The 26,664-nt window shown below is 47.3% G+C and overlaps 1 protein-coding gene across 1 annotated transcript; it reads right to left on the bottom strand.

Annotated features, from left to right (window-relative positions):
- Positions 1-14,012: 14,012 nt before the first annotated feature.
- On the bottom strand, positions 14,013-26,535 carry EIF3K (eukaryotic translation initiation factor 3 subunit K). The gene is made up of 8 exons (XM_027855256.1): positions 26,415-26,535; positions 20,755-20,853; positions 18,921-19,041; positions 18,463-18,537; positions 15,844-15,916; positions 15,616-15,693; positions 14,436-14,561; positions 14,013-14,112 (listed from the first exon to the last, which is right to left on the bottom strand). Exons 1-8 carry the CDS (start codon positions 26,471-26,473, stop codon positions 14,081-14,083), a joined length of 663 nt encoding a protein of 220 aa, XP_027711057.1. The 5' UTR covers positions 26,474-26,535; the 3' UTR covers positions 14,013-14,080.
- Between the last annotated feature and the right edge of the window lie 129 nt (positions 26,536-26,664).

Raw genomic sequence — 26,664 nt, 5'->3', positions numbered from 1 at the left:
CCTCCAAGGAACCCAATGACCTGCTGAATATCCCACAGATAGTAAATGAGAGAGCTCAGGTCATTTACAGGCATTGGATTCTCACAGTCAGGCAGCCCTTTGTACAGACCCAGCCACAACCACTCACTAGCTGTGAACCAGTCACTTCATGTTGTCTGCCTCTGTTTACCCATCTGTAAAATGGGGGAAATCATAGGACCTGCCTCCCAGGGTTTTTGTGAGAATCAAAGGAGAGAAATGCTCTGACAATGTTAACATACTCTATAAACACTATTATTATAACTATTATTGTTATTATTATTATAATCCAAGTCTGTGTACGCCGAATCCAACATTCTTTCAACTGCTACCCCCAGTGGGCTGAATTCAGTCCTGGCTCTGCTACTTAATAGCTGGTTGACCTTCTGACCTGTATGATCCTCAGCTTCCACTCACCATCTCCATGTCTTTGCACAGACTATCTATTTCCCAGTGCTTGGAATGTCCTCCCTCCTTCTCTTAGCTTCTTATCCAGCTTCTCAGTTAAGCATTTCCTGCTACAGAAGCATTTTCCTAATGTCCTCAATTGGTATTCCCCCCCAAAGCACTAAGTATTTCTTTTGTATTTGTTTACAAATGTACAATTTTATATTGCACTTTTAATACTACCAGGAATTTTACTTTTTATCCCTATAAAATATAATATAAAATAAATATGTATTTAAATATATTCATATAAATATGTGTATGTATATAAAGTACATATAGAAATATATAACAAATAAAAATATAATATATGTGACCAAAACTACCTGTACATCTGTTCATTTAAACATTGGCTGAATAAACTAAAAATATCTATTTCTCTGTGTCTGTGTTGCTTCCCACAGAAGAATGTTAAGTTCCATGAGGGCAGGGATCATTGCATTTTTGCCTAGACTGGCATTGCGGTTTAGTGGATAAGGAGCCAGCCTCTGAGTAGGGAAGAGTCTCTCAGGGCTCCTGGCATCTCTATATGACTGGTACAGAGAAAGGTGTTGACCTGCCATGGGGGAAGGAGCCCCTCTTTCAGATCTCAAAACAGTAATAAAATCACAATTTAGGTTAACCACCTCCCCCACTCTCCCTGCCCCCAGCCCAGTAATAAATGCTTGTTGACTGAATGATTGATTGATTCTGACAGTCACTAAATGGGTAACTCAGAGGAATGCTATTGACTAGAGGTTACCTGGATTTTTGGCTAAGTGTTTAATAAAGTCTATTATGCAATTCTTTTGGAAAAGGTGTGGGTTACATGATTGTACCAGTAGATGGATTCACAACTAGTTGATTGACTGGACTAAAGGGAAGATGTTAATAATGGTTTGAGGTCTACTTGGAAGGATGTCTCTAGGGCAGGATTTTAGGGGGGTGTGCCTGTCCTTGCACTGCTGCAGAATTTTATCGTGCTCATCAGATCCTCAGATGACACCACACCTGGTGAGATGGCTGACAGAAAGGATGATGGAGACGGGATCCAGAAAGATTTAGACAGGCTAGAAACACTGGGTGGAAAAAGTTTAATAGGGAGAAATATAAATAAAGTCTCACTTCCGGGTCCCCCCAAAAAGAGAGACACCCCCTCCCTGACTTTCCTAGTACAAGGTGGGATGGGCGTGGTTAGACAGAAATTGGTTTTGAGAATGATCTGGGGGTTTTGGTGAATTGCATGCTCAATATGAGTCAACACTGTGATATAGCAACCCCCTCCCCTGACAAAAAAAGGATGGGAACATGGGTTTTCCCGGCCCCATTCCGACCTTGTCAGGCTCCATCTGGAGTAGTGTATTCAGTTCGGGGTGCAACAATTTAAGGAGGGTATTAGTAAAGGTATTCTGAAGAGGGCAACCTGGGAGGTGAAGGGCCTTGAATTCATGTCATATGAAGATCTGGAGAAGTGAGATGATGATGATGATGATGATGATGGTGAAGATGAAGAAGATGATGATGATGATGATGGCGAAGATGATGATGGTGGTGGTGGTGAAGATGGTGGTGGTGATGATGGTGGTGGTGATGATGATGGTGATGAAGGAATTTATGTAGTACCTAAGGTTTGTTTTAAGAAGCACTTTACATATGTTAACTCGTTTAGATCCTTCCAACAACCCTGTTATAGCTGTCTTCAAATATCTGATGGATTCTCAAATGAAAGGGACATTTGATTTATTCTTTCTGGTCCCCAAAGGCAGAACTAGGGGCGGTGGTTGGGGGGCTGGGGCTGAGAGTTGGGGGAGTGTAAGGAGGCGGATTTAGACTGGATGTCAGGAATAAAACTTCCTAACGATAAGAGCAATCCCACAGTGGAACTGGCTGTTTCGGGAGGGAGTGGCTATTCCCTTATTGGAGGCCTTCTAGCAGAGGCTGGAGGACCATTTGTTGGGTATCTTGTGGGGATTATATATGAGTTGGGAGAGATGAACTTAGTGAAGGACCTTCTAATTTAAAAATTCTTTAATTTGACTCAACCAGTTACTGTTTTTGACTATCACAACCACTAAAAAAATGTTTAAACTTTTTAGCCAAGGTATTTATTGAGGAGGTATAACAAGGACAGGAGTCACCCCAGATATGGAATGCACTCTGCCCTTGCAAACACAAGGTCCCCCAGAGAGTGAGTTCAAATTGAAAGTGGAAGGGCAGTAAAACACACATGTAGAGAATGCATGTGGCAAGAGTGACTCACAACTCCTGGTAATTGAAATCATGAGTCCTCATGAAGTTTACGTTAGCTGTGGCTCTCTGCTGGTATCCAAGGGCCCAGGCCTTTTCAGAGTCCAGACTTTGAAGCAAAGGGCTGTGTTTCTTGATGCTAATGGTTCTCTCAAGGAGCTATTTTTTTTTTTTTTTTAGGCAGTTGGTGTTAAGTGACTTGCCCAGGGTCACACAGCTAGTAAATATCAAGTATTTGGTCTGAGGCTGGATTTGAATTCAGGTCCTCTTGACTTCAAGGCTGGTGCTTTATCCACTGTGCCACCTAGCTGCCCCTTAGGGGCTATCTTTCTATATCCTTCTGTCTGCATTTGTCCATGGCTGCCTTCCATATTTCTCGTTTTTGTTTTTCTGTGTAGCTTCTCTTTTCTCAGGAGTGACCATATGTTTCTCCTTGACAACCATTTTCATTTTGACTCTGTCATCCAGAGTGGTGGCTATTGCTCTCCAGCCTTGTGTCATCAGAAGATTTGACAAGCATGCCACCTGTTCTTCGATCTCATCAGCTCCCATAGATTCTCAAATCTACTTATCCATCTTCACCTCTCAGCTGACCTCTAGTCTCCCATCTCCAAGTTGTTGCTCAGTCATTTCAGTCATGTATGACTCCTTGTGACCCTATTTGGAGTTTTCTTGGCAAAGAGACTAAAGTGGTTTGTCATTTCTTTCACCAGCTCATTTTACAGATGAGGAAACTGAGGCAAACAGGGTGAAGTGATTTGCCCAGGGTCACATAGCTATTAAATGACTGAAGCTAGATTTGAACTCAGGCCTTCCTGACTGTAGGACAGGTACTCTATCCACTGTGCCAGCTAGCTACACCCCCAAGTATCTATTAGATGTGTCAAACTGGATTCCAGTAGACACACACACCTTTTGAGTCTTGTTACACCCTGTACCTCTGCCCCATGCACTCACTGATCCAGTGTCACGGGCCTCCTCGCAGGTCTTTATACAATTGGCTTGTCTCCCATCCTTAAAATGCTTTCACTTTTCTTTTCTGCCTCCTGGCTTCCCTGGCTTCCTTCAAGTCCTACCTAAAATCTCATCTTCCACAAGGAGCCTTTCCAAACCCCCTTAATTCTAATTTCACCACTCCTTCCTATTTGACATTGAACCATGAATATCCATTCCTCGGGTCCAACCATTCAACCACCACTCCATGACTTCTGATGGACTTTGGTCTAGCCCACATTGCTCCATCTTGTCCACAAGAATGGCATAAAAATATTTTGCAAAGGTCTAGGTAAACTCTATCTATGTTTCTCAAATCTACTGGGCTATTGCTTTAGAAGAAAGAAAGAAAGAAAAAAAGAAAGAAAGAAAGAAGAAAAGAAAAAAAGAAGGAAGAAAGGAAAAGGAAGAAAGAAGAAAAGAAAGAAAAGGAATGAAGGAAAAGGGAAAAAGAAGAAAAGAAAGAAAGAAGAAAGAAGGAAGGAAAAAAGAAAGAAACAAGCTTAAACTATAAGCACCCTGAGGGCAAGATCCCTCTTTGTTGTTTTCCCAGTACCTAACAGTGACTGGCACATGGTAGGACATTAATAAATGCTTCTTAGCGAAGCTCCCGCAAGACCCTTTGCGATCACTGCTTTCTTTTCAAGATGTTTCCTCTCTCTTGAATAAAACTGTACATTCTAGAGTTTTGTCAAGAATGGAAGTCAGACTCCAGGCCTGTAATCAGTTCCATCGGAGCATCGCCCCTCTCTAATCATGCATTCTTTCTCCAGTTCTCCCCAGACTTTCCAAGATTGCTAACAGTGGTTCAGCAATTATATCTGCCTGTTCTACCAGTCTCTGAGCTTCCGGGCAGTTGATGTGAACTCTTCTGAAGGCAACTAGGCGCTCCTCATCTCACTGATTATCTTGGAAATTACCTCTCTGTTGGACATTTTTGTTCTGACCTTTCCAGTCCAAAAATCTTTCTCCTTCTTGAGAAAAATAAGCAGAAAAATGAGTTCAGCAATTCTTTCTTTTCCCTGTCATTGATCATAATCCCACCCAACTCAAGCATTCAAGTCCTTTCCTTACTTTCATTCTCTTTTCTTCAATATAATGTCCCTTCTCTTTATTAAAAAAAAAAAAAAAAGCAGGTATGGGGGTTTTGGGTAGGTTTTCCTGGGCAAACTCAGCTTATCTATCTGGAGCCCACACTCCAAATTCTTACCGAGCTATAACATTCTTTCATGTTCATCTTCTGTTACCTGCCCTTACTTCTATCTTTTAGACTTGTCTTTAAAAAATCTCATCTCTCTTGGGCTGAGGTACCCTTGAGAATTCAAGTGTAGTTGAGGCAGCTAGTTGGTGCAGTGCATAGAGCACTGGACCTGGAATCAGGAGGACCTGAGTTCAAATCTGCTATAGACACTCACAAAAAAAAAAAAAAAGAATTTAAGTCCAAGCATTCTGGAGAACAATCTGGAACTAAGCCCAAAGGACTAGAAAACTGTACATGCCTTTTGACCCAGCACTTCTAGGGCTGTATCTCAGAGATCAAAGGAAAATGACCTTTATGTACAAAAATATTTCTAGCAGCTCTTTTTGTGGTAGCAAAGAATTAGAAATTGAGGGGATGTTCACCTGGGAATGGCTGAACAAGCTGTGGTATGATTGTGATGGAATATTATTGTGCTGTGAGAAATGACAAGGGGGATGATTTCAGAAAAACTCAGTAAGACCTATATGAACTGATGCAAAGTGAAGTGAGTAGAACTGAGAGATAGTTGTGCATAGCAACCACCATGTTGTAATGATGATCAATTGTGAAAGACTTAGCTACTCTGATCAATATAATGATCCAAGACAAATCCAAAGGAGTCATGATGAAGAAAATGCTATCCACCTCCAGAGAGAGAACGGCTGAACTCTGAGTGCAAACTGAAGTATAATTTTCTCACTTTCTTTAGTTTTTTTTTGCACTTTCAAAAAATATTTATTTAGTTTTAGTTTTCAACATTCACTTTTATAAGATTTTGAGTTTTAAATTTTCTCCCCCTCCTTCCCATCCCCCTCCCTAAGATGGCATTTTTTGCATTTTTTTTTTTGCAATATGGCTGATGTAGAAATATGGTTTGCATGATTTCACATGCATAATTGATAAATTGTTTGTTTTCTCAGTGGGTGGGGGAAGGATGAGAAGTAGGGAGAGAATCTAGAACTCAAAATTTAAAAAGAATGTTTAAAATACATAAATGATAATGTTTTAAAAATAAAAAATAATAATATGAGTCCACAGACTTCTCCCTCCCTATTCATTCCCTAAATCCGTGGAAATCTGCTCTACCCCAATCTAGGGTATATAGCAGACTAGTTTTAGGTTTTCTCTCTATCTCAAATCCTAGAGTGATTACTCCTCCCCACCCCCGGGGTTCCCATCATTTCCATCCTCAGCTTTTTACTTTCATTAATTCCCCACATCCAGTCTGTTGCCAAGTACTGTCAACTGCCTCCACAACATCTCTGCTTTGCGCCCCCTTCTCTCCTCTGGCACAGCTGTCACTCTGGAGCAGAACCTCATCACCTCACATTTCTCTCCGCCTCAGATCTCTCTTCACTGCACTCAGCTGCCAAAGTGCTCTTCCTCCAGCCAAACGGATCATGGTACACCTTTATTCAATAAACTTCAGTGACTCCAGTCTGTTTGACCATCAGCCCTCTGGGGCAAAGGCTGTTCTGATGTCTTTTTAAATCTTAACATTCTATGCTATCCCACTCAGTCACCTACAATGTACCAGGCCCTGGTACTGGGACTAGGGATATAAAGTCAAAAGAAAAACAGTTTCCACCCTCAAGGAACTATCAATCTAGCCAAAAGAGATAACCTGTACTTATGTAGGAATGTACAAATTAGTCACAAGATCACTTCTTTGGGGCAAGAAGGGAGGTACTACTAGCTGGGGGAACTAGGAAATTCTTCATGTAAAAGGTGACATTGCAGCTGAGCCATGGATTTTAAGAGGTGGAATTGAGGAAGAAGGACAGCTGGGGCGAAGACATACAGTTTAAAGATGGAACACAATGTGCACAAAGAATAGTAATGTGTAATTATCTTGGAACTCCCCTCTTCCCCTTCTTCCTCATTCCACATTACCCAGATGCCCTTTGCCACTATCTCCTCCGTCATCCTCATCTCCCATGAGGAAGAGGCCAAGGCAAATCTCTTTACACACACCTCTGATCCCATTCCATCTTGTCATCTCTAGTACAACACCCCCTTCATTATCCCCCTTCTCCAACCAATTTTCAATATCTCCCTGTTTGCTGGCTGCTGTCTCCCTTGTCTTCAAAAACTCCCTCACTTGACCCATCCATCCCCGATAGAGCTTGTCCCATAGCTCTCCTCCCTTTCATGGCTAAACTTCTCGAGAAGTTCATGTACAATTGGTACCTCTACTTCCTTTCTTGGCACTCTGGCTTCCAGCCTCATCATTCACCTCAGACGACTCTCTCCAAAATTACCTCGCATCTCTAAAATGTCAAACTGAAAGGGCTTTTCTCAATCAATCTTCATCCTTGTAGCCTTTTGACTTGACTCTCTTCTCCTTGACGCTGCTCCTAATTCTCCTCCCATCTGTCTTGCTCCTCCTTCTCAGTCTCTTTTGCTGCATCTTCATCCAGGTCCTGAACATTAAGCATGGGTGTTCTCCAAGGCTCTTGTCAACTCCAACTCTTTTTTCTTTCTCTCTCCCATTTTAATTGACAAGTCCATCAGGTTTCATGGATTAAATTATCATCTCTCTACAAATGATTTTCCCATCTAACCTAATCTCTTTCATGACCTCCAGTCTTATATCTCCAATTGCCTATTGGACAATTCAAACTGGATGTCTTTTTTTGGGGGGGGGGAAGGCAATCAGGGTTAAGTGACTTGCCCAGGGCCACATAGCTAGTAAGTGTCTAAGGTCACATTTGAACTCAAGTCCTCTTGACTTCAGGGCTGGTGTTCTATCTAGCTATCTCTCCAGACGGTGTCACCTAGCTGCCCCTTGGAGGGTCCTGTAAAATCTTAAACCTATTACGTTCAAAAGTGAACTCATCTTTTATTCAAAACTCTCTCTTCTTTCAAAATTCCCTATTTATTACTCTAGAGGGGAACCTGCAGCCTCGAGGCCACATGCGGCCTTTTGGGTGTTCAAGTGCAGCCTTTTGACTGAGTCCAAGTTTTCCAGAACAAATCAAATCCTGTAGAGGGAGGTGACATGGTCAGATCCAGGCTTGAGGAAGACCACTCTGATAGCTGAGTAGATGATGGAGTAGAAGCCAGTGACAGGTATGAGGCAAAATTTGCCTCCTTCCATTAGAATTACCAGTTCATTTTGCTTGTCACCCCAACTTTGTGCACAACCCCTGTACTAGGAAGTGCTGACAGGCTAAGCCAGGGGTGGGGAACCTGGGGCCTTGAGGTCATATGTGGCCTTCTAGGTCCTCATGTGTGGCCTTTTGACTGAATTCAAACTTCCCAGAACAAATCCCCTCAATAAAAGGGTTTGTACATCAACAGCCGAGGCAGGGGTTTTATCCCAGGCTCCTTTAAGGGATTTTTCTGTGAATTTCTGGCAACTGGTATTTTTCATTTAATATTGTAGCCCCTCTCCATAGTGGATTCGTTAAGGTAGTTTCCTTCCTGCCCCATTCTCTTTAGTTTGGATTAGATTTGCAAAGCTCCAGGTAAAGAGGTTCTAACTATCCCTTGTCAGGTGGATTCCATCTTGGCCTTGTCATTTCAGTATTTTAATCGAGGATCTAGAAATCCAAATCCCATCCTCAAATACCTTCTTCAATTGTTCACTTCCCAAACTATGCAAGGTCCAATAGGTCCTATTCTTCTTTTCTCAATGACCTTACAAAATGTTTGTATTAGTCACTACATCTGAAAAGGAAATTTCTTCCTTGCTCTTCTAATTTATGTGAACTTTTGTATCTAGGTCATGAGGTGTTGCTCTAAATATTGTTTGTGCCAGACTGCTATCTAGATTTTCCTGATGTTTTCGTCATATAGTGATACTGAGACCTTACCCCACTAGCTGAGGTCTTTGGGTTTATCAAACACTAGGCTACTAGGTTAATTTGCTTTTGAATATTTTGTACAAATCTATCTTAGGATTTAGAGCTAGAAATAACATGAGGTTCATAAAGTTCAACCCCATTTATTTTTTCTTATTGAATTATTTTTCTTAACACACATTTTTTCTCCCACATCTCTCTGACCTTCCCCCCTTCCTCCTCCCAAAAAAAGAGAGAAAGAAAGGAAGGAAGAAGGGAAGGAGGGAGGAAGGAAAGAAGGGAGGGAGGAAGAAGAGAAAAACAAGACTTTTGTAACTGGCCATGTCCAAAAATACGTCTCATTTAGCATATTAGTTCATCACCCCTCTAGTAGGAAGTGGGCAATTTTCTTCATCAACAGTTGAAAACGAAATCAGTTGATTGTTGCATTAATCAGATTTAAGTCTTAAGACTTAAAGAATATTTCATAATTGTTTTTACAATGTTGATGTTATAGTTAAAAACTTATTCTTGAGTCTCCTCGCGTCACTTTGAAGAAATTCACACAAGTCTTCTCAGGTCTCTGAAACTGTCTTTTCATTTTTTATAGCATAGTAGTTTCCCATTGCAGTCATGTATAATACTTTGTTCAGTCATTCCTCAATTCAGAGGCACTCTTTTATTTCCAGTTCTTTGCCACCACAAACAGAGCTGCTTATAAACATTTTTGTACATAGGGGACCTTTTCCTCTTTCTTTGATTGCATTGTGCTATAGCCCTAGTATTGGTATCTCTGGGTCAAAGGACAGTTACAGTTTAATAACTTTTTGGGCATTGTTCCAAACTGCTTTCCAGAAAGGCTAGACCCATTCATTACTCTGCCATATGCCTGTTTTCCCACAGCCCCACCAGCATTTGCCATTTTTTTGGGTCAACTTTGTCAATCTGATGAGTATGATGTGGAACCTCAGAGTTGCTTTATTTTGTGTTTCTCTAATTATCATTGATTTGGAGCATTTTTTAAAAATGTGGCATTGATTGGTTAGACTTTGTCCCTTGAGAATTACGTGTTCGTATTCCTGGATCATTTGTCAGTTGAGCTTTTATCAATTTGAATCACTTCCTTATATATCTTGGAAATGAGACCTTTAGTAAAGAAACTTGTTGCAAAGATTTCCGAGTTAAGTGTTTCTCTTCTAATCTTAGCTGTATTGGATTTGTTGGTGAAAAATCTTGTTTGGTTTTATATAATCAAAATTATCCATTTTATCTTCTGTGATCCTCTCTTGATCATCTGTGATTCTCCCTTGTCTGGTCATGAACTCTTCCTTTATAAATCTGAAAGGTAATTTTTCCCTTGCTCCTCTAATTTGTGAACTTTTACATCTAGGTCATGTATCCATTTGGAACTCATCTTGGGATGTGCTGTGAGGTGTTGGTCTAAATGCTATTTATATCAGAGTGCTATCCAATTTTTCCAGCTGTTTTTGTCATATAGTAACAGTGAGTCGTTACTCCAGGAGCTGGGGGGGTTTATCAAACTATCTTTGGGTTTATCAAACACTAGACTACTAGGTTAACTTGCTTTCGAATGGTTTGTACCTGTATGTAGGTATGCAATCAGTTCCAATGATTGATCTATTTTCTAGCCATTAACAAATTGTTTTGATGACATTGTGTTATAGTATAGGTATAGGTCCCCTTTCTTCCTACTATTTTTCCCCCATTAATTTTCTTGTAATTCTTGACCTTTTGCTCCTCCAGACGAATTTTGTTATTTTTAATTCTAGCTCTATAAAACAAGCCTTTGGTAATTTGATTGGTACAGCACTGAATAAGTAAATTAATTTAAGTAGTAGTATAATTTTTATCGTATCAGCTAAGCCTACCCTCCAATTACTTAGATCTATTTTTATTTCCATAAATAGGGTTTTGTAGTTGTATTCATGAAGTTCTTTTATGTATCTTGATAAGGAAACTCAAAAGTATTTTATATATTTTATAGTTATATGAATTTTCATACTTCCTGCTGTTTTATTGGTATTATGTAGAAATGTTGATCATGTATGTGGATTTATTTTATATCCTGCAAATTTGCTGAAGTTTATTGTTTCAATTAATTTTGAGTTGATTCTTTAGGTACTCTAAGTACGTCATTTTATCTATCTATCTATCTATATATAATCTTCAAATAGTGATCATTTTGTTTTTTCTTTGTTATTCACTTGATGTCAAAGCTATCATTTCTAGCACTACATCGAATAGAAGCGGTGACAATGGACATCCTTGCTTCACCCCTGGTCTTATTGGAAGGGATTCTAGTTTATTTCCATAATATAGAATGCTGGCATGTGGCAGCATGGTGGAATACTGAGTGGATGGAAGCTGGGCCTGAAGTCGGGACGACCTGAGTTCAAATCTGATCTTAGGCACTCACTAGCTGTATCACCCTGGGCAAGTCTCTTATTTACTTCAGTTTCTTCAACTGTAAAATGAGGGTAATAATGATACCTACCTCCCAGGATTGTCATGAGGCTCAAGTGAGATATTTGTAGTGTTTAGCACAGTGCCTGGCACATACTAAGTAGTATATGAGTGCTAGCTATTATTTTAGATATATGGTACTTACCATCTTAAGGAAAGGCCTATTTATTCCTATACAAACACCATTCTATTTAAAAAAAAAATGGATTTTGTATTTGTTAAAAGATGTTTCAGTATTTATTGATATAATTATTTTTGTTCTTGATACAAACGGGGAAATTAAATCTCAGGGAGAGTTTGACTTGCCCAAGATGACCCAGCCAACACATGGTCAGGTCTTCTGAGTCCAGATCCAGTTCTCTCTCCACATGCTGCCTCTCCTTGGGTCTTACCCATGAATTCTCTCCTATGATCGATCTCATACTAGTCTTTTGTTGCTGGCTGGGAAAGGCGAGAACCAGACATTTCCCAGCTCCGTAAGGAGCAGTGAATGAAGATTGCATCTCTGCCGCTCCCCTGACTCCCCCTTCCCCTCTTTTTTTCTTCCCAGAACCACCACTTCTCCATAAGTCGCAAGCATAGCCATCTTCCTTCCTGGTGTAGAGGAAAGAGGGCTTGATTTGAATCTGAGGGCGTAGCTGCATTCAGCTCCCAGCTGCCTTACTCTTTGAAGGGCTGTGGCCAAGTCTCCTCCTCTCTAGGAGTTGTGGTTCATCTCTCTAATGAAAGGGTTGAACTAGATCAAAGAACATCAGAGCTGGCTGAGCATGGGGGAGCAGGCCCCTAATCCATCTGACTGAGGAGGCCGAGGCTGGTACGTTGCCCGAGCTCAGAAGCTCCAAGCTGCAGTGGACTATACCCGTTGGGCATCCCCATGAAGCCCAGCACCAATATGGTGAATCCCCAGGATGCCAACAGAGGGGCAAATTGGCCCAGGGCAGAAGGTGTATTCAGGTTCCTGGGCCAGTCAGTCATGGAATCAGGACTCAGGTGGCTAGTGCACTTTTGGCCTGAGAAGTCAGGGAACTTAGCACCTAGAACACCCCAGTAGAGTTGATGACCATGCAGCATTTCCTGGAAGATCTCAGGGCAGCCCACCACACATTGGACTAGGCCTCTTGGGACTCCTTTCCTTGGATCAAGCCTCCAACTGCTGTGTGGCGTTTCTGCTCTTCTCCCTCACCCTGGCCACTGCGGCTCTCCAAGGTTTGTTCCTCCCAAAATTCTGGGAGTAAGTGAAGACAGCACTCCTCTCCTACCTTCAGTCTTCTCTAGGTCACTTTGTGTGGCATGATCTCAGGGCCCTTTCAACCAAAAAAGCTGATCTGGGTGCCACACACAAATGTGAAACTGGGCAGGTTAGCCTCTTTGTGTTTGCTTTCTTGTCTCTACCTTGAGGACAGCCAAGAGACAGAATTGCGTTGGGAAGGCCTTCAGTTCTCCTTACGGGAAGCTTCCTCAGGCTTGGCTGAGGATCAGAAGTCACTCTGTACAGTGCTTTTCCTTTGGTCTGTTCTGGGCAGAGGTGAGAAGGGCCCCACCCAGGCTCCGGGAATCAGCTCCCTCCTGGGGGGGTGTATGTGTTCTTTGGGATAGGGAGGTGGTTCATTTCATCCAGCCACCACCAGGAAACTCAGATTTTGTATCTGGAAGGGACTTTAGAGATCACAGAATCCTTCATTTTACAGAGAAAATATGGAGCCACAAGTGGAAGGAGATTGTCCGGGGTCATACCTGTCTGCCACCTGGTTTTTCCACCCCAGTTCAAACAGATCTGCCCTCACTTTGGGTGGGTGGAGTTCATACCCATGCATCTATTTGGATTGTAGGGCAAGGGGTAAAGACTGACACAGGTAAGCCTAGTTAGTACAGGGTCAGTGCAGGCAAGGAGCAAGAAAGCACTTCCAATTCACACCCAACTGAGGAGAAAACTGAAGACCCCTGGCTCACCCTGGACAAGGTCTCACTCCGGCCACTCCTCCCACTTATACACCTCAAACCTGTGCAGCCAGAAATCAATGGTCAAGACAGCCCTCCTCCCCCCAAACCTTGCCCACAGAATTCCTGAGCTGGAGTGACTGTGAGCTCAGTCCGTCATTCCTCCTCTACCTTACAGGTGACTGACTCTGGCCCTAAGACCAGGGTGGGAGGGAGTGTTCTTTGCAGAGATTAAGGCTTCATCTGTCCTTGGGGCTGACTCATGTCATTCATAACGCTTCATCTACTACTCCATCTCCCTCATATCTCCCACATTCCTTAACACTCCCTCTGAAGCCCCAACACATCCGGCTTCTCCTTTAGGTCAGCCAGTGCTGGGGTCAGGGTCAGCAACGGGAAGTGGGCTGGAGGGAGAAATAGAAGTCCTGCTGCCGGGAAAGGGGTCAGGAGGGCAGGATTGTCTCAAGCTTTTCCCCTTCCCTAGAGTGTCTCCAGAACCCCCCCCCAAACACCTGCTGTAGCCCCACCCTGGGGCTTGAGGGCAGCCTCACCCAGAAAGGAGTCAGCAGGGTGATTCCAAGACCCAGGGCCCTTGGACCAGCAACCAGAGAGGGAGTGGCAACTTGGCTCCCTGCCTGAGGACAAGAGACAGGCCAGGGAGTAAACGTTCTTTAGCTGCCCCACTCCCCACAACACAGCCCACCTCTCAATGGGAGAACCAGCCTGGCTGGCCACTCCAACACTCCCTCCAGTGGGCAGCCAGGGAAACACAAGGGTAGAAGGCAGGGTACACTGGGCGGCAGAGGAAAGGTTAAATCTCCGCCTCCACCCAAGGGGCCCAGGGATAGAATCTGGGAGGAAGCTTCAGCAAAAGGCCGGGCCAGGAAGTAAAGGGCTTTTATTTAAGAAGCTGGCTGTACTTAAGGGAGGAGACATTCCGCAGAAGGAGTTACTGGGAGGAGGCCATGATGCTGGAAACACCTAGAAGCAGAAATAGAAAACCAGACTCAGGATCAGGGGGAGGCCACACACGGAGCCCTCCCTGGGCGAGCTCCTTGTTCCAATCTTCCACCCCCACTCTCCAGCCAGAAAGGAATTTCCTTGGGGGGCAAGACACTGGGACTGCCTCAAAGAAAATGAGGCTGAGGCCCTGGGGACCCCTCGAGGGACCGAAAGTTAGAATGCCTGGGGATGCCAGGCAGGGCCCTCTATTTTTTGATAGCCAGTGACCAAGCCGGGGATGGGAAGGAGAGCCCCCCCACCTATGGCCTCCCCTCCCCCAAGCCCTGCGAGGCAAGGCTCACTTTCAAAGTCGATCTTTTCCACAATGTTCTTGGGTTTAATACTCTCTTCTTGGCTGCAAATGAAGACCTGCCCTGCCTCATTGGAGCTCCAGCCATATTTGCTCATCCACACTTTCAGCTGGTTGTCTGGAATGGGATAGGAAGGGAGGTCAGAAAGAGACTCAGGGCCATCCCCCCGCCCCCCAAGTTGGATCAATAATAGGGACACCTTCCAGGGGGAAGGGTCCTGGAAAAGGGACGGGAAAGGCAAGAGTTGTTATGTGGGGACAGCTGGGGCTAGGGGATGCCCTCCCCTGCACAACCCCCACTGCCTCCCTTCAGGGCCCCACTCAAGCACCTTCCAGCTTGGTAATTAATCATATTTATCTCATGAAAGTCTTCTGTCTCCAGGAAGACTATATGATCTTTGAGGGCAGGCAGTATATTCTAGACTGAAATCCCGTGCTATCTGAAGATGAGCTCACACCGTCTCTGCAGTGATACCCACTGAGCAACTCTACTATCAGACCCCACGCAAAGCCAAGCTTAGCTTTGCTCCTCACGCCTCATCGGAATCCTCAGCTGCTGCTTCTCCTCCCAAAGCCTCCCTTTTCTGAGCCCTCTTTCAAGGCTAAAAGCCCGGCCAACTCTTCACTTCCCAACAGCGGCACTGCTTGGTTTTGATTCCATCAACAACATACCCCTCTGTCCCTCCCTCCAAGTTTTTGGGCTGTTTTCCTTCGTTAGACTCTAAGCTCCTTGAGGGCAGGGACCATCTTTCTTTTTCTTATTTGTATTCCTGGTGCTCAGCACAGTGCCTGGCACGTAGTAGACATTTAATGTTTATTGTATTGTATCATTCTGACTCCACTCTGCAAGCAGTTAACACATAAAGGAGGGTATTACAGTTATCTGTGAACTCTGGCACCCGATGAGACCAGGAAGTATATGATGTCAGGGAGTGGGTTTCACCTAAACTCTATTTTTCCTAGTTCCCTATTGTTATTTATTTAACAACAAATGTTTAATAAATGAATTAATGAACACTAAGTGTTCAAGAAGGACTTGTTGCTGGGGTACTAGACAAAACATATAGCTGCTCTTGTGGACTATGAACATGCTTCAGAAACATACAGGTCCAGCCAAGGCATGGTGCATAAGAACACAAGTCCTGTGCTTTCCTCTCCAAGGCAGGCCTTACCTGACAGATCTCCTAGCATCTCAGCCAGCAGCCAGCGGTCAATATGTTGATATGTGATGCCCACAACGTGGCAGATAACTGTGGGGATTGGAAAGGGGAAGAGGATCAGAAGGCAATTTCCCTCCTTAGGAGTTATCTACCTCTTATCCCAAGCAGCCTCCCTGGGCTTCCTTCTCTAATCAAGCCTGCTCACTTCAACTGGAGGGGGAATGGGGGAGGTTTTCTTACACTTTCGGACGGAATCTTCAAAGCCTGTGATTCCATTAAGGAGAAGGAGATCCATGTTCTCATCTAGGGCATGCTGTAAAAGAGGCATGTGTCAGACATGTTGATGAACTAAGCTGGAGAAAATCAGGATATTCAGTTGACTGGGTCCACTACAAATTTATGTTACAGTAATCTCAACTGGGCCCTCACAGCAGCAAGGCAATTTTTTCACATCTCCTTAATGAACTCACCATACCACTTACCACAGCAGCTTGTCCAAATCTTAAACCTCCCACGGCTCCCCCCTTACTCTATTCTCAGCGAGAAACTTGCCTTTTCTGAAAGGCATTTCACTGAAAAAACTGAAAGTCATTCATGAAGAGCTCCCCCTTCTCCCACCCTCATCTATCACTTAGATGCCTTCTGCCACTACCACCTCTTCTACTTGTCTCAACAACTGGCTCTGCTCCTTGGCAAGGCAAACCCTTCGACATGCACAGGTGATCCCCTTCCATCCTGTCTTCTCTAGCAGACTGCCTCCTTTATCACCCCTACTCTCACTTATATTCAAGCCCTGTCTACAGACTGTTTCCCTACAGCCTACAAACACGTCTGTGTCTCCCCCAACCTCAAAAACCCTCACTAAGAAGGGAGTTTATACGACAACTGCTGAAAGCAAAAATAAGAGATCTGACTGATCAGACATGGAGTGAGGATGGGGGGATTGGGTGGTGAGAGCTAGTGAGGGGTCCAGGATGATTCCTGGACTGTGAGGCTGAGGGACTGGGAGGAGGGGATGCCTTCTCTAGTAACAGGGAAGGAGGGCGGAGAGGAAGAAATATGCACACACACACACACACACACACCCCCTCCTTTCTAGACTCCTTGAGAAGGCTGGCTATAGGCCAGCCCCTCCACGTCCTTTCCTCTCAGTCTCTTAATTCTCCACAATTTGGCTTCTGACCTCATCATTCAATTGAAACCGCTCTCTCCAAAGTCACCCATGATCTCAAAGGTCATCCTCCTGGATCCCCCTGAGGCTGGTGACATTTTCCATTGCCCCCGAATCCACTCATCTACTCTAGGTTTCTGGGTCACGGCTCTTTCCCGGTTCTCTTCCTACCTATGTAGCCTTTTTTTTCCAGCCTCTGGCTGAATCTGCATCCAGGTCACTCCTGATAATCCCATGTGCTGTTCTCTTCAACCTCTTGGTGGTCTCATCAGCTCCCGTGGTTTCAATGACCATGATTCTCAGGTCTATTTGTCCAGCCCTAACCTCTCTCTTGACCTCCAGTCTCACATCTCCAACTGACTGCTGGACATGGTTAAATTGGATTCCAGTAAACTCACTATGTCCAAAACAGATTTCATTCTTTTCTCTCCTTCCCTAATACTGTAGAAGGCACCACCCTCCTCTCAGTCTCTCAGGCTCACAACCTGGAAGCCATCCTGGATCCCTCACTCTCACTCTCTCTCTCACTGTCTCCCAGCCCCCCTCCCCTCAAAGTCCAATCGGTTTTGGCCTGGGACAGTTCTGGTTTAACCTTCCTTCTTTCCGCTGACACGTCGCCACCTGGCTCCCGCCTGGATCATTGCAATGCTCTACCAGTTAGTTTTGCTGCCTCCAGTTTCTCTCCACTCTAACCTATTCTCAGCTCAGCGGTCAAAATGATCTTCCTAACACTTAGGCCACTCTGCTATTCAATCAACCAACTCCAGAGGCTCCTAATTGCCTCGAGGCTAAACCAGAAAATCCTGTTTGGCTTTGAAAAGCCTTTGGACCAGGCCGTTTCCTGCCTGGAGAGACACTGGGCTCCTTATTGTTCCATCTCCCACCACAGCTGCTTGTCTCTGGCTCCTGTGCCTGGATCTCTCTGCCTCCTCGCTCCCTTCAGATTGCAGCTCAAGTCCTGCCTGCCCTCTGTGGATCCCCTCCTATTTGGCCTATCTGTATTCTGGCTGTGCAGGAGCGCTTTCTCGGCACCAGCCCCCCAACCCGGAGAGCTCGGACAGGCACCTGCCCTTTTTTTTTTTTTTAATCTCTAGCCCTCAGCACAGTGCCTGGCACACAATAGGCATTTACTAACTGTCTGCTGCCTGACCATCCTGCTGTTCCTTTTCTGAGTTGAGAATGAAGGACAAACAACCCTTTCTGAACTAGGAAGAAAGTGGGCATATATATGCCGGGCAATAGATACTGCTGAACAGAGAACCTTTCCCCACACTCCGGAGATCATGAAATGAATTGGAAGGGGCCTCAGAGATCACCTCAGCAGTGGACTCCACTTTACAAAAACAAGGTGAGGCCTGGAAAGGGCACTGCTCAAGGTCACTGAGCGTGGCAGATTAAGAACTGAGGCCAGAAGTCAGATTTCCCAAGCCCTGGGATTAACCAGCAGGGACTCTGGGGGTGGGGCTAGGAGAGGCTCTATCTGTACAGTGAGGGGCTCTGTCTGTGTGCAGGGCAGAGGGGCTTTCGCCTCATCCTCTGCTCTGCCCGGCCTCAGGCTCTGTCCTCAAACCTGTACACAGTCAGGAAAGACCTCTTCTGCCCACCTATGGGCTGGGACAGCTGCTGACTGTGTACTGGGGCTGGAGGGGCAGAGGGGCCTGAATCTAGCTTGGGGCGGGGCAGCTCACCCAGAAAGCTTGGAAATGACAGGTCTCCAGCAAGTCTCCCAAGTACAGGATCTGCCTGATGGGCTGCTCCTCTTGCTGAGATGGGGAAGCATTAAGGAAAATCACCTCTCAGGCACTGAGTGCGGGGATATGAAATACAGCCCTGAATGACTTCAGGAGCCCCTCTTCTCCCAAAGCAACAACTAGCCTCCAAGGGGGTGGGCCTGGCCATAGGAAAATGGACCAATCACCAGAGACCCCACAGGAGAACCAATGAGAGCTGAGAATGAGAGGCAATTACAAACAGAAGAATCCACTCAAGTGGCAAGGGGGCTGAGGGCAGGGGTGGGGCTGGAAGGGCTTGCTCTCAGTCCAACTTCCTGAGCTGGGACAACTGGGAAGACACCACCAAAGCCTTCTGTTGACCATGGAGGGCTCCCTGCGCCTGCCCCCACGCCCCACCAGGGATGGAAGGATACACGAGCTTGGTCAATCATGCACTTGCAGAGGGTGAAGTCTGTGTGGGGCAGATTGGTGAGGGCCTTCAGCAGAATCTGGGCTGTCACTGTGGTCTGGAAGAAGGCCGGGTTGAACTGGTATCTGAGGAAAGAGGGGAGAGGAAGGTGTCAGAGGTGGGTGCCACCAGGGGGCTGACTCCCCTACCTCCGAAACAATTCTCATCTGGGCACATGGTCTATCTCTGCAACAGAAGAGAAGCTTCCTGAGGACAGGGCCTGTTAGATCTGCCCAGAGGCAGCTCCATGCCCCAGAGAAATCTGTAATGAGCTCAACATCCTGGGCAGGCATTCAGCTCCATGAAGGCAGGGCTGGGCCTCCCTGCTCCATGCCCAAGGCCCTGCACAAGGCAGGTCCTTGCTGGATGCTGGGAAGTCAGCTGTCATCCCACACATGTGAGTACCACTGAATGAGAGAAGGGTGTTAGGGAGAGCCCTGAAGGGCGGTGACTGGGAGGCAAGAAAATGGGGGCATTCTTCAGGGGGCTGCACCCTCAGCAGAGCCCCCCAGCTGTATTAGCTCTGCCACACCCTCCTGTAGAATGTAACTCAAAGCTACTTATGTTTCTAATAATAACGGCTAATTCAACATCCACTGGGGGTGGGGGAGGGAGGGGAAGCACCAGTGTTCCCGGTACAGCCAAGGGCTCTGTCCCCTGCTCTCAGCCCCACCTCCACTGCCCCTTGAAACACTCAGGAGAGAAATGAGCTCACTGAAGGCAGGAACTACTTTCCATCTGGCCTCTGTATTCAGATGCCCTGCAAATAATAAGTGCTCTACTAAACGTCTGCTGGACTGAAATGACCCTTCTGTACGCAGAGAGCAGAGGGCCCTGGGGACAATGCAACAAGACATCATTGGAGGCAGCAGAGGTGAAGGACATGAGAGCCACCGGTCACAGTGCCGATGCTTTGGGCCTGAATCTGGGCCCTGCCCCTTTCCTCATCTGGGACCCAGGGGTTCCAGAACCTCCCTGGGCCTATCTGGGAAAGGGGATAATGGCACTGGATGACCTAGTGGCTAGGTCCATGCCCAGGGCCTCGAGGCCACATGTGGCCCTCTAGGTCCAAAAGTACAAAACAAATCCTTTTATTAAGGAGTTCCCCATCCCCTTCCTAGCCCATCTATGTCCTGCTCTGTGAGATCAGCTGAAGGGAAGGCTGATCTGAGAAAGACGGGGCTGAGGGAGCTGAGACAAGGAAAAACCTGGCCTTTCTACAGCCATTCAAAGTCTACAAAGCATTTTACATACACTCTCTCATTGAAGACTCTCACAAAAATTCCCTGCACAGGTTCCTGTGACTGTCCTTGTTAGACAGAGGAGACAATGGATGCTAAAACAAGTCCATGAAAGGCCTTGTCCGTGGCCGGTGTTGGGGGCAGGATCTGAACCCAGGACCTTCTCTGCTGGGCATCCTGTGTGTGTGTGGGGTGGGGGAATGATCCTGGCCTTGCCAAGCGAGAGGGCAGAGCCAGCAGCAGTGGGAGGACAGTGCAGAGAGGCCAAAGGAGGCTGGCCATCAGGGAACACTGGAGGGGGAGGGGATTTGCCGCTCACGGCTGTCTGGCCAACCCCTTCTTGGCTATGCTGCAGAAAGGATTCTTGCCTGGGCTGGGGCTGGCCTAGACAACCCAGGAGACCTGCTGGGGCTCTAATCACAAATCCCATATGAAAAGCCACATGAGCACGTGTGCATGTTGTCTCAGTGTCTGTCCTTTGGGCATCAGGGCCCTGTGGCCCATGGTCAGACATGGCACCAGCTGGGAGAGGCCCAGCCCATCCTCCTGGCTACTCACAGCTTGAGCACGGCTAAGTTGGCTTCCAGGTCATAGGCATTCTCCTTGGCCTGGGTCTCCACGTAGCGCTCCAGGGTGGCTAGGTTCTCAGGATTGTACCTGGGAGGGGGAAGACACAGCATGGATGAGGACACCTCCCTTCGAGTCGATCCAATGTCAAACACACACTTATCAAATAAAGGGGTTAGAGTGGACAGCTTTCTGCTCTGGATTGGGAGGTCTAAGATGGTACATCTTAGACCTTAGGTACCAATGAGGCAGAAAGATGGCATTGAGGGGAAGGACACTCTGACCCCAAGGAGGCAGCCTTGACCTTTGGGGGCCCCGAGCCCTGTCCCTGGGAGCTATGGGAAATAGCCCAGTGTTGTAGGTATGATCTCGGAGGACCTGGGTTCAAATTTTATCCCTTTCACTTTCTCTCTGTGTGACCCTGAGTAATGCAATCTCTCTGGACCTCAGTTTCCTCATCTATAAAATGAGAGGGTTAGAGAATAATCATGACAGCTAGCACGTAGAACCCACTGTAAAGTTTACCCTACAGTTACAGTTACCTCATCGGGTCCTCACAATAACCCTGAGAGGCTATTATCATCCTCATTTTATAGAAACTGAGTCACAGAGAAATAATTTGCCCAGAGTCACACAGGAACTTAAGTGACAGAACTGAGGCAGGATTCCAACTCAGGCCTTCCTCACTCCAAGTCTGGAGCTCTATATACTGCACTACCCATGGACCTCACTTACCCAATCTAACTGTCCAACCCCCAACCCATCCTCTGTTAGAGCGATATTCCTGAGGCACAGCTCTCACAACACTGCCCCTGATCAAACTCTCCAGTAGTTTCCTAAGGCTTCTGGAATAAAATAAAAACACCCTTAAAATTTTTTTTTTTGGCCTTTAAAGTATTTCATTTATCTAGAACATTTCTCTGACCGCTCCTTCTGTCTTCTTTGCTGGATCTTCTTCCGGTTCATGACAACAACTGTGGGCATCCCCTCAAGGGCTGTCCTGGCCTTCCTCTTCTCCCCCTCTACATACATCTTCACTTGGCGATCTATCCCATCGGCCCCCCTGGATTCAATCATCTCCGTGCTGATGACTTCAAATCTACTTATCCAGCTCTAACTTAGCTCCCTGATGACCTCCTGGTTGGCATCTGGACATCCTGAACTGGACGGTCCATTGACATCTTTAAATTAACACGTCTGAGACAGAACTTCTCACCTTTGCCCTCAAGCTCTCTCCTTTTCCTGCTGAGGACATCACCATCCTGCCCTCATTCTCTCCCATCCCCACAGCCAATCTACAGTCATTTCTGCCTTCATAAGCTCTTGGCTATGTCCTCTTCTCTCCTCTGACCTCATCCCCACCCCCTTCACCTCATGCCTGGACCATTTCAGGAGCCTGCTGGGGCAGGGGTCTGCCTGTTACAAGTCTCTCCACTTTCCAGTCCATCCTCCAGCTGTCAAACTAATGCTCCTAAACACAAGACCGCCATATTCTTCTCTTCAATAAACTCTAACAGTTCCTTACCACTATTGCCAGGAACAAATACAAAATGCCACTTGGGGTTCAAACTCTCTCATAACCTGGCCCCCTGGCGTTCTCACACCTCAGACCCCTCTCTGTCCTCTTTGATGCAGGGGCCCAGACCTCCCGGCTGTGCCACGAACAAGACCCTCCACCTCTGGGCTGTCCCCCGGGCCTGGAACACCTTTCCTCTGAGACCACCCCCAGCTTATCCTGTCTGTCTGGTTGGTGCCCGAGTCCTTTCCATGTTGTCTCCCCATCAGACCGTGAGCTCCCTGAGCCTGGGCAGGGGCTGTCTTCTGCCCTTTGTTGCACCTCTCAGCTCTAGCACATGGTAACATTTAATAAATGCTAGCTGACTAGCCACAATTCTTCATAAACTGGCTCCAACCTCTCTCCAGGCTTATTATATATTATCCCGCCTCATAAACTCTACGTTCCAGCCAAACAGACCCAGCCTGCCATCTCCTGTACATGCGGCTGTCTTGTTCTCCAACCACCCCAGGCCTGAGATGCCCCTTCTCCTCACCCCTGGCTTCGTCAAAAGCTCACTTCGGAGACTACTCGGACAAGAGGCTTTTCCTGGTCCCCCGGCAGCTAGTGCTCCCGTCCCCACACCCAACACCCCGTATTTATTGTGTAGGCTATATGGTACAAAATAATTAATGGTCTTTGCTGAGACTCTCCCATGGGTCCATCCCCTCCCAATCCCTTCCCCCTTGATCCTTTCACTATTGGTTCTTTTTCTTCTTTCAAAGAGACCCAGGTTTCCCCCATCCTTAAAAAACCTACACTAGACCCTACCACCCTTTCAAACTACCATCTTATTTCTCCCTCTATTCTCAACCGTTAGAAAAAGCGATCCACCGCTTTTACTGCTCAACCCTTAAGGATTTGGCCAATGAGATCGTCATTGCCAAGTCTTTTCTCAGGCCCCCCCCTCCCGTCCGGGTTTCCCTCTTCTCTCCTCCCATCACCACCACATCAGCTTAGGCTCCTCTCATTCCCAGCCTAGCTTTTTGCACCAACTTCCTAATTCTCCATCTCTCTGCTTCCTGACTCTACCACATCCCTCACACAGAAACTAATGTGCAGGTATGTCAGGTTCCTCCCCTGCTCAATAAAATCTGCCGGCTCCCTAGGACTCTCTAGGATAAACGTTCATCATTAAGCACATGCCTGCTAGGTGTCAGCCACTGGCTATGGGGTACAGGGGAAAGGCAAGAGATGTCTGCTTTTAAGAAATCCCCAGTGTAGTGGGGGAGATAACAGGAAAGCAAGAGTGTGCAAACAAGACACACGCACAACAAACAAGATTCCTCCAAGGGGAAGGCACTGGCATTGAGGTGGATGGGAAAAGCCTTCCCATTAGGTGGGATTTTAGCTGAGAAGTGAAGGAAGCCAGGAAAGCCAGGAGTTGAGACGAGGAGGGAGGGCATCCTGGGCTTGGGGCACAGCCAGAGAAAATGCCCGGAGTCCGGAGGTGGGAGTGTCTGTGTGAGAAGGTCAGTGTCACTGGATCCTATAATACATGGAGAGGAAAAAGGTGAACAAGGGCAGGAAAGGGCCAGCTTATGAAGGGTCCTAAAGGCCAGAGAACTTTATATTTAATGATAGAGTTTACTGAATGGGGGAGGGGAGGAGGCAACACAGTCAGGTCTGTGGCTTTAGGAAGATCAATTTGACAGCGAGTGGAGGGTGAATTGGAACGGGGAGAGACTGAGTTAGGCAAACCCACCAGCAGGCCACTATCACGGTCCAGGTGTGAGAGCCTGCACCAAGGAGGTGAGCACAAGACTGCAGATGGTACAGAGGCAGAAAGGATGGGGGTGGTGGTGAAGAGGGAGTGAGGAGGTGAGGATGACCCCTAGGTTTGGTGGGATCCTCAACGGCAAGAAGGAAATTAGGGACAAGGGAAAGAGAATGAGTTCAGTTGGGTTGACACGGGCTGACAGGTTAAGTTTAAGATTGCTATGGATCATACAGGCAGCTGGGAGGCTTAGGGGACACAGCACTGGGCCCAGAGTCGGGAAGACCGGAGTTCAAATGCAGCGTCAGCCACTGACTGGCTGTGTGACCCCGGGCAAGTCGCTTAATCCACTAGAGAGGGAAATGGCAAAGCTATCCAGTGTCTTTACCAAGAAAATGCCCTGGACAGTACTGCTGGGCTGGGGTCCGCCAAGGCCACTGACCAACACATGGATCATCCTGGTCAAGATGTGCCACAGGCAGTGGGAGAGGTGAGTAAAGAGGCCAGTGAGCTGGATGAGTAGACTGGAGAATCCCCAGCATGAAGATGATCACTGAACCCATGGCAGTGGAGATCACCAAGTGAAAGACAGAGGAACACAGGCAGAGAGGGCCCAGGACAGCTTTGGGGGCCACCTCCTATTAGCAGTCCAGCGAAGGAGACTCAGAAAGCCCTCTGCTACCTGACTCCAACTTCTGCCGGCAGCCTCTGCTTCCCACCCCCCCAGCGGGCTCAAGCCACCCCCTAATGAAGCTCTGTCTGACTCCCACCACTGCGGGGCCCTCCCTCCTTTAACCTGCCACTGATTCTGCCTATGTTGGCAGGTTGCTTCCTCCCAGACAAAATGGAAGTTCCTGAAGAGTAGGGGCCTCCTTTCTTTCTACTTGTACCCCTCGCACCCAGCACAGTGTCTTCTGGGGGGCTGCCTGCTACAAGTCTCTCCTACTCCCATCCAGCCTCCTCTCGGCTGCTAAAGCACTGGCCTGACCAAGTCATCATGCCAAACTCCAGTGGTTCAGACTAGCCCCAGGATCAAAGAGAAAATCCTGTTTAGTTTTTAAAGCCCTCTCTTTCATCTTACACCTTACTTCAGCCTCCTGGTTGTTCCTCTCATCTCTGAACTCTAGGCATTTTTATTAGCTGCCCCCCATGTCTAGAAGGCTCTCCATCACCTCTGCCTCCAGGTTTCCTTCTGGTCTCAACTAAAATCCCTCCTTCTGCCTGAAGTCAGGAAGACCTGAGTTTAAATCCTGCACTAGCTGTGTGACCCTGGGCAAGTCACTTAACATCTCGTCTGCCTCAATTTACTCAACCGTAAAGCGAGAATAATAATAGTATCGACTTCCTAGAATTGCTGTGAGGATGCGGGACCATCTCCAGTGGTCCTGATTTCTATCTTGCCACTGGTGGCTCTGGAGGAGAAAGTGAGGCTGGTAATTTTGCACAGACCTCCCTCACTCAAATCCAATTCACTTGCATGTCATAGCATCAGAGTCCTCTTGGAGAAGAACAAATAGCAAGCAAGCAGTGTGAGGATCAAAGGAGATGCTTTGTACAGTGCCTGGCCCATAGTAGGTGCTTTCCCCCCTCCCTCCTCTGCAGGAGGCCTTTCCTGACACCCCCTCCTGGGCCTCGGTCACCTCCAGCTCCTCCAGTGTACACTTTATCCGCACACGGCTGTTGGCACGCTGTCTCCCTCATCAGAAGGCAGGGAGGACAGCAGCAGCCTCCCAGTCAACTCCCAGCCTCCAGGTCCTCCCTGCCCCATGCCTCCTCCACGCAGCTGCCTCCCTATCTGTCACTCCTTTTTGTCTCTTAGACCACAGGCTTAAAAGGCGTTGGATCCAATCCCTTCCAACACAACAGAGACTGGGGCCCAGGGAGACTGGGGGTGCTGGGGATTAACACCCCCCCATCCTGGCCCCGACTTACCTTTCCAGCTTCTTTACACCGTTCCTCCCCCTCCCGCCGCACTCTACAGTTCTGGCCTCGAGCTCCATTTCCTGCCTCCGTGCCTTTGTCCAGCTGTCCCCCGCCCCTGGAATGCCCTCCCTCCTCGCACCCACTTCGTAGGATCCCTAGTTTCTGTCAAAGCTCAGCTCCTGCATTCTTCCCCCTACATCCCCGCTCCTTTGTAATGACTGGCATCTATCCAGCACCTACTGATTTACGCGCGTCGCCTCCCGGGGCAGACCGTGAGCTCCTGGAGGACAGGGGCTGTGTCACTATTTTTTAAGGAAGCGCTTGTTGATGAGCTGCTGTGCGGGGCCCTGAACGCCGCACCCAGCCGCGTTCGCACGGCCCGGGAATTCCCTCCCCGCCTGTTCTCAGGCCCAGCCCCTGCGGCCCCGGAGCCCTCAGAGTCCTGCCTGCCCGCACCTGTCGATGCCCTTGAGCAGCTTCCCCACGTTGGCGCGCATCTGCTCGAACAGCGCCATGACCTCCCCGTTTTCGCAAGCAGACGCCGACGCCGAGGCCGGGTCCGGAGCCGCAACAGGAACCGGAAGGGGCGGGGAGGACGGAAGTCCTCCTTCCCCGAGGACGCCTTCGGCCGCATGGTCGTCAACCTCTTCCGAAGCGGGCGGGGAAGGAGGCGGAGGTAAAGGCGGCGGCGGAGGGGGCTGCTTCC

This window comes from Vombatus ursinus, unplaced genomic scaffold (genome assembly GCF_900497805.2).
Source record: "Vombatus ursinus unplaced genomic scaffold, bare-nosed wombat genome assembly UNPS02010822.1, whole genome shotgun sequence".
Taxonomy (NCBI): domain Eukaryota; kingdom Metazoa; phylum Chordata; class Mammalia; order Diprotodontia; family Vombatidae; genus Vombatus; species Vombatus ursinus.
Note: the sequence above shows the minus strand (reverse complement) of the source record. Positions and strands in the feature narration are given on the sequence as shown.

Coding starts and splice junctions, on each gene's coding strand:
- EIF3K (XM_027855256.1), bottom strand. CDS start 26,473: ATGGCGCTGTTCGAGCAGATGCGCGCCAACGTGGGGAAGCTGCTCAAG. Junction 19,042..20,754: donor AACTTAGCCGTGCTCAAGCT/GTGAGTAGCCAG, acceptor CTCTTTCCTCAG/ATACCAGTTCAACCCGGCCT. Junction 18,538..18,920: donor GCATGATTGACCAAGCTCGT/GTATCCTTCCAT, acceptor TCCCCATCTCAG/CAAGAGGAGCAGCCCATCAG.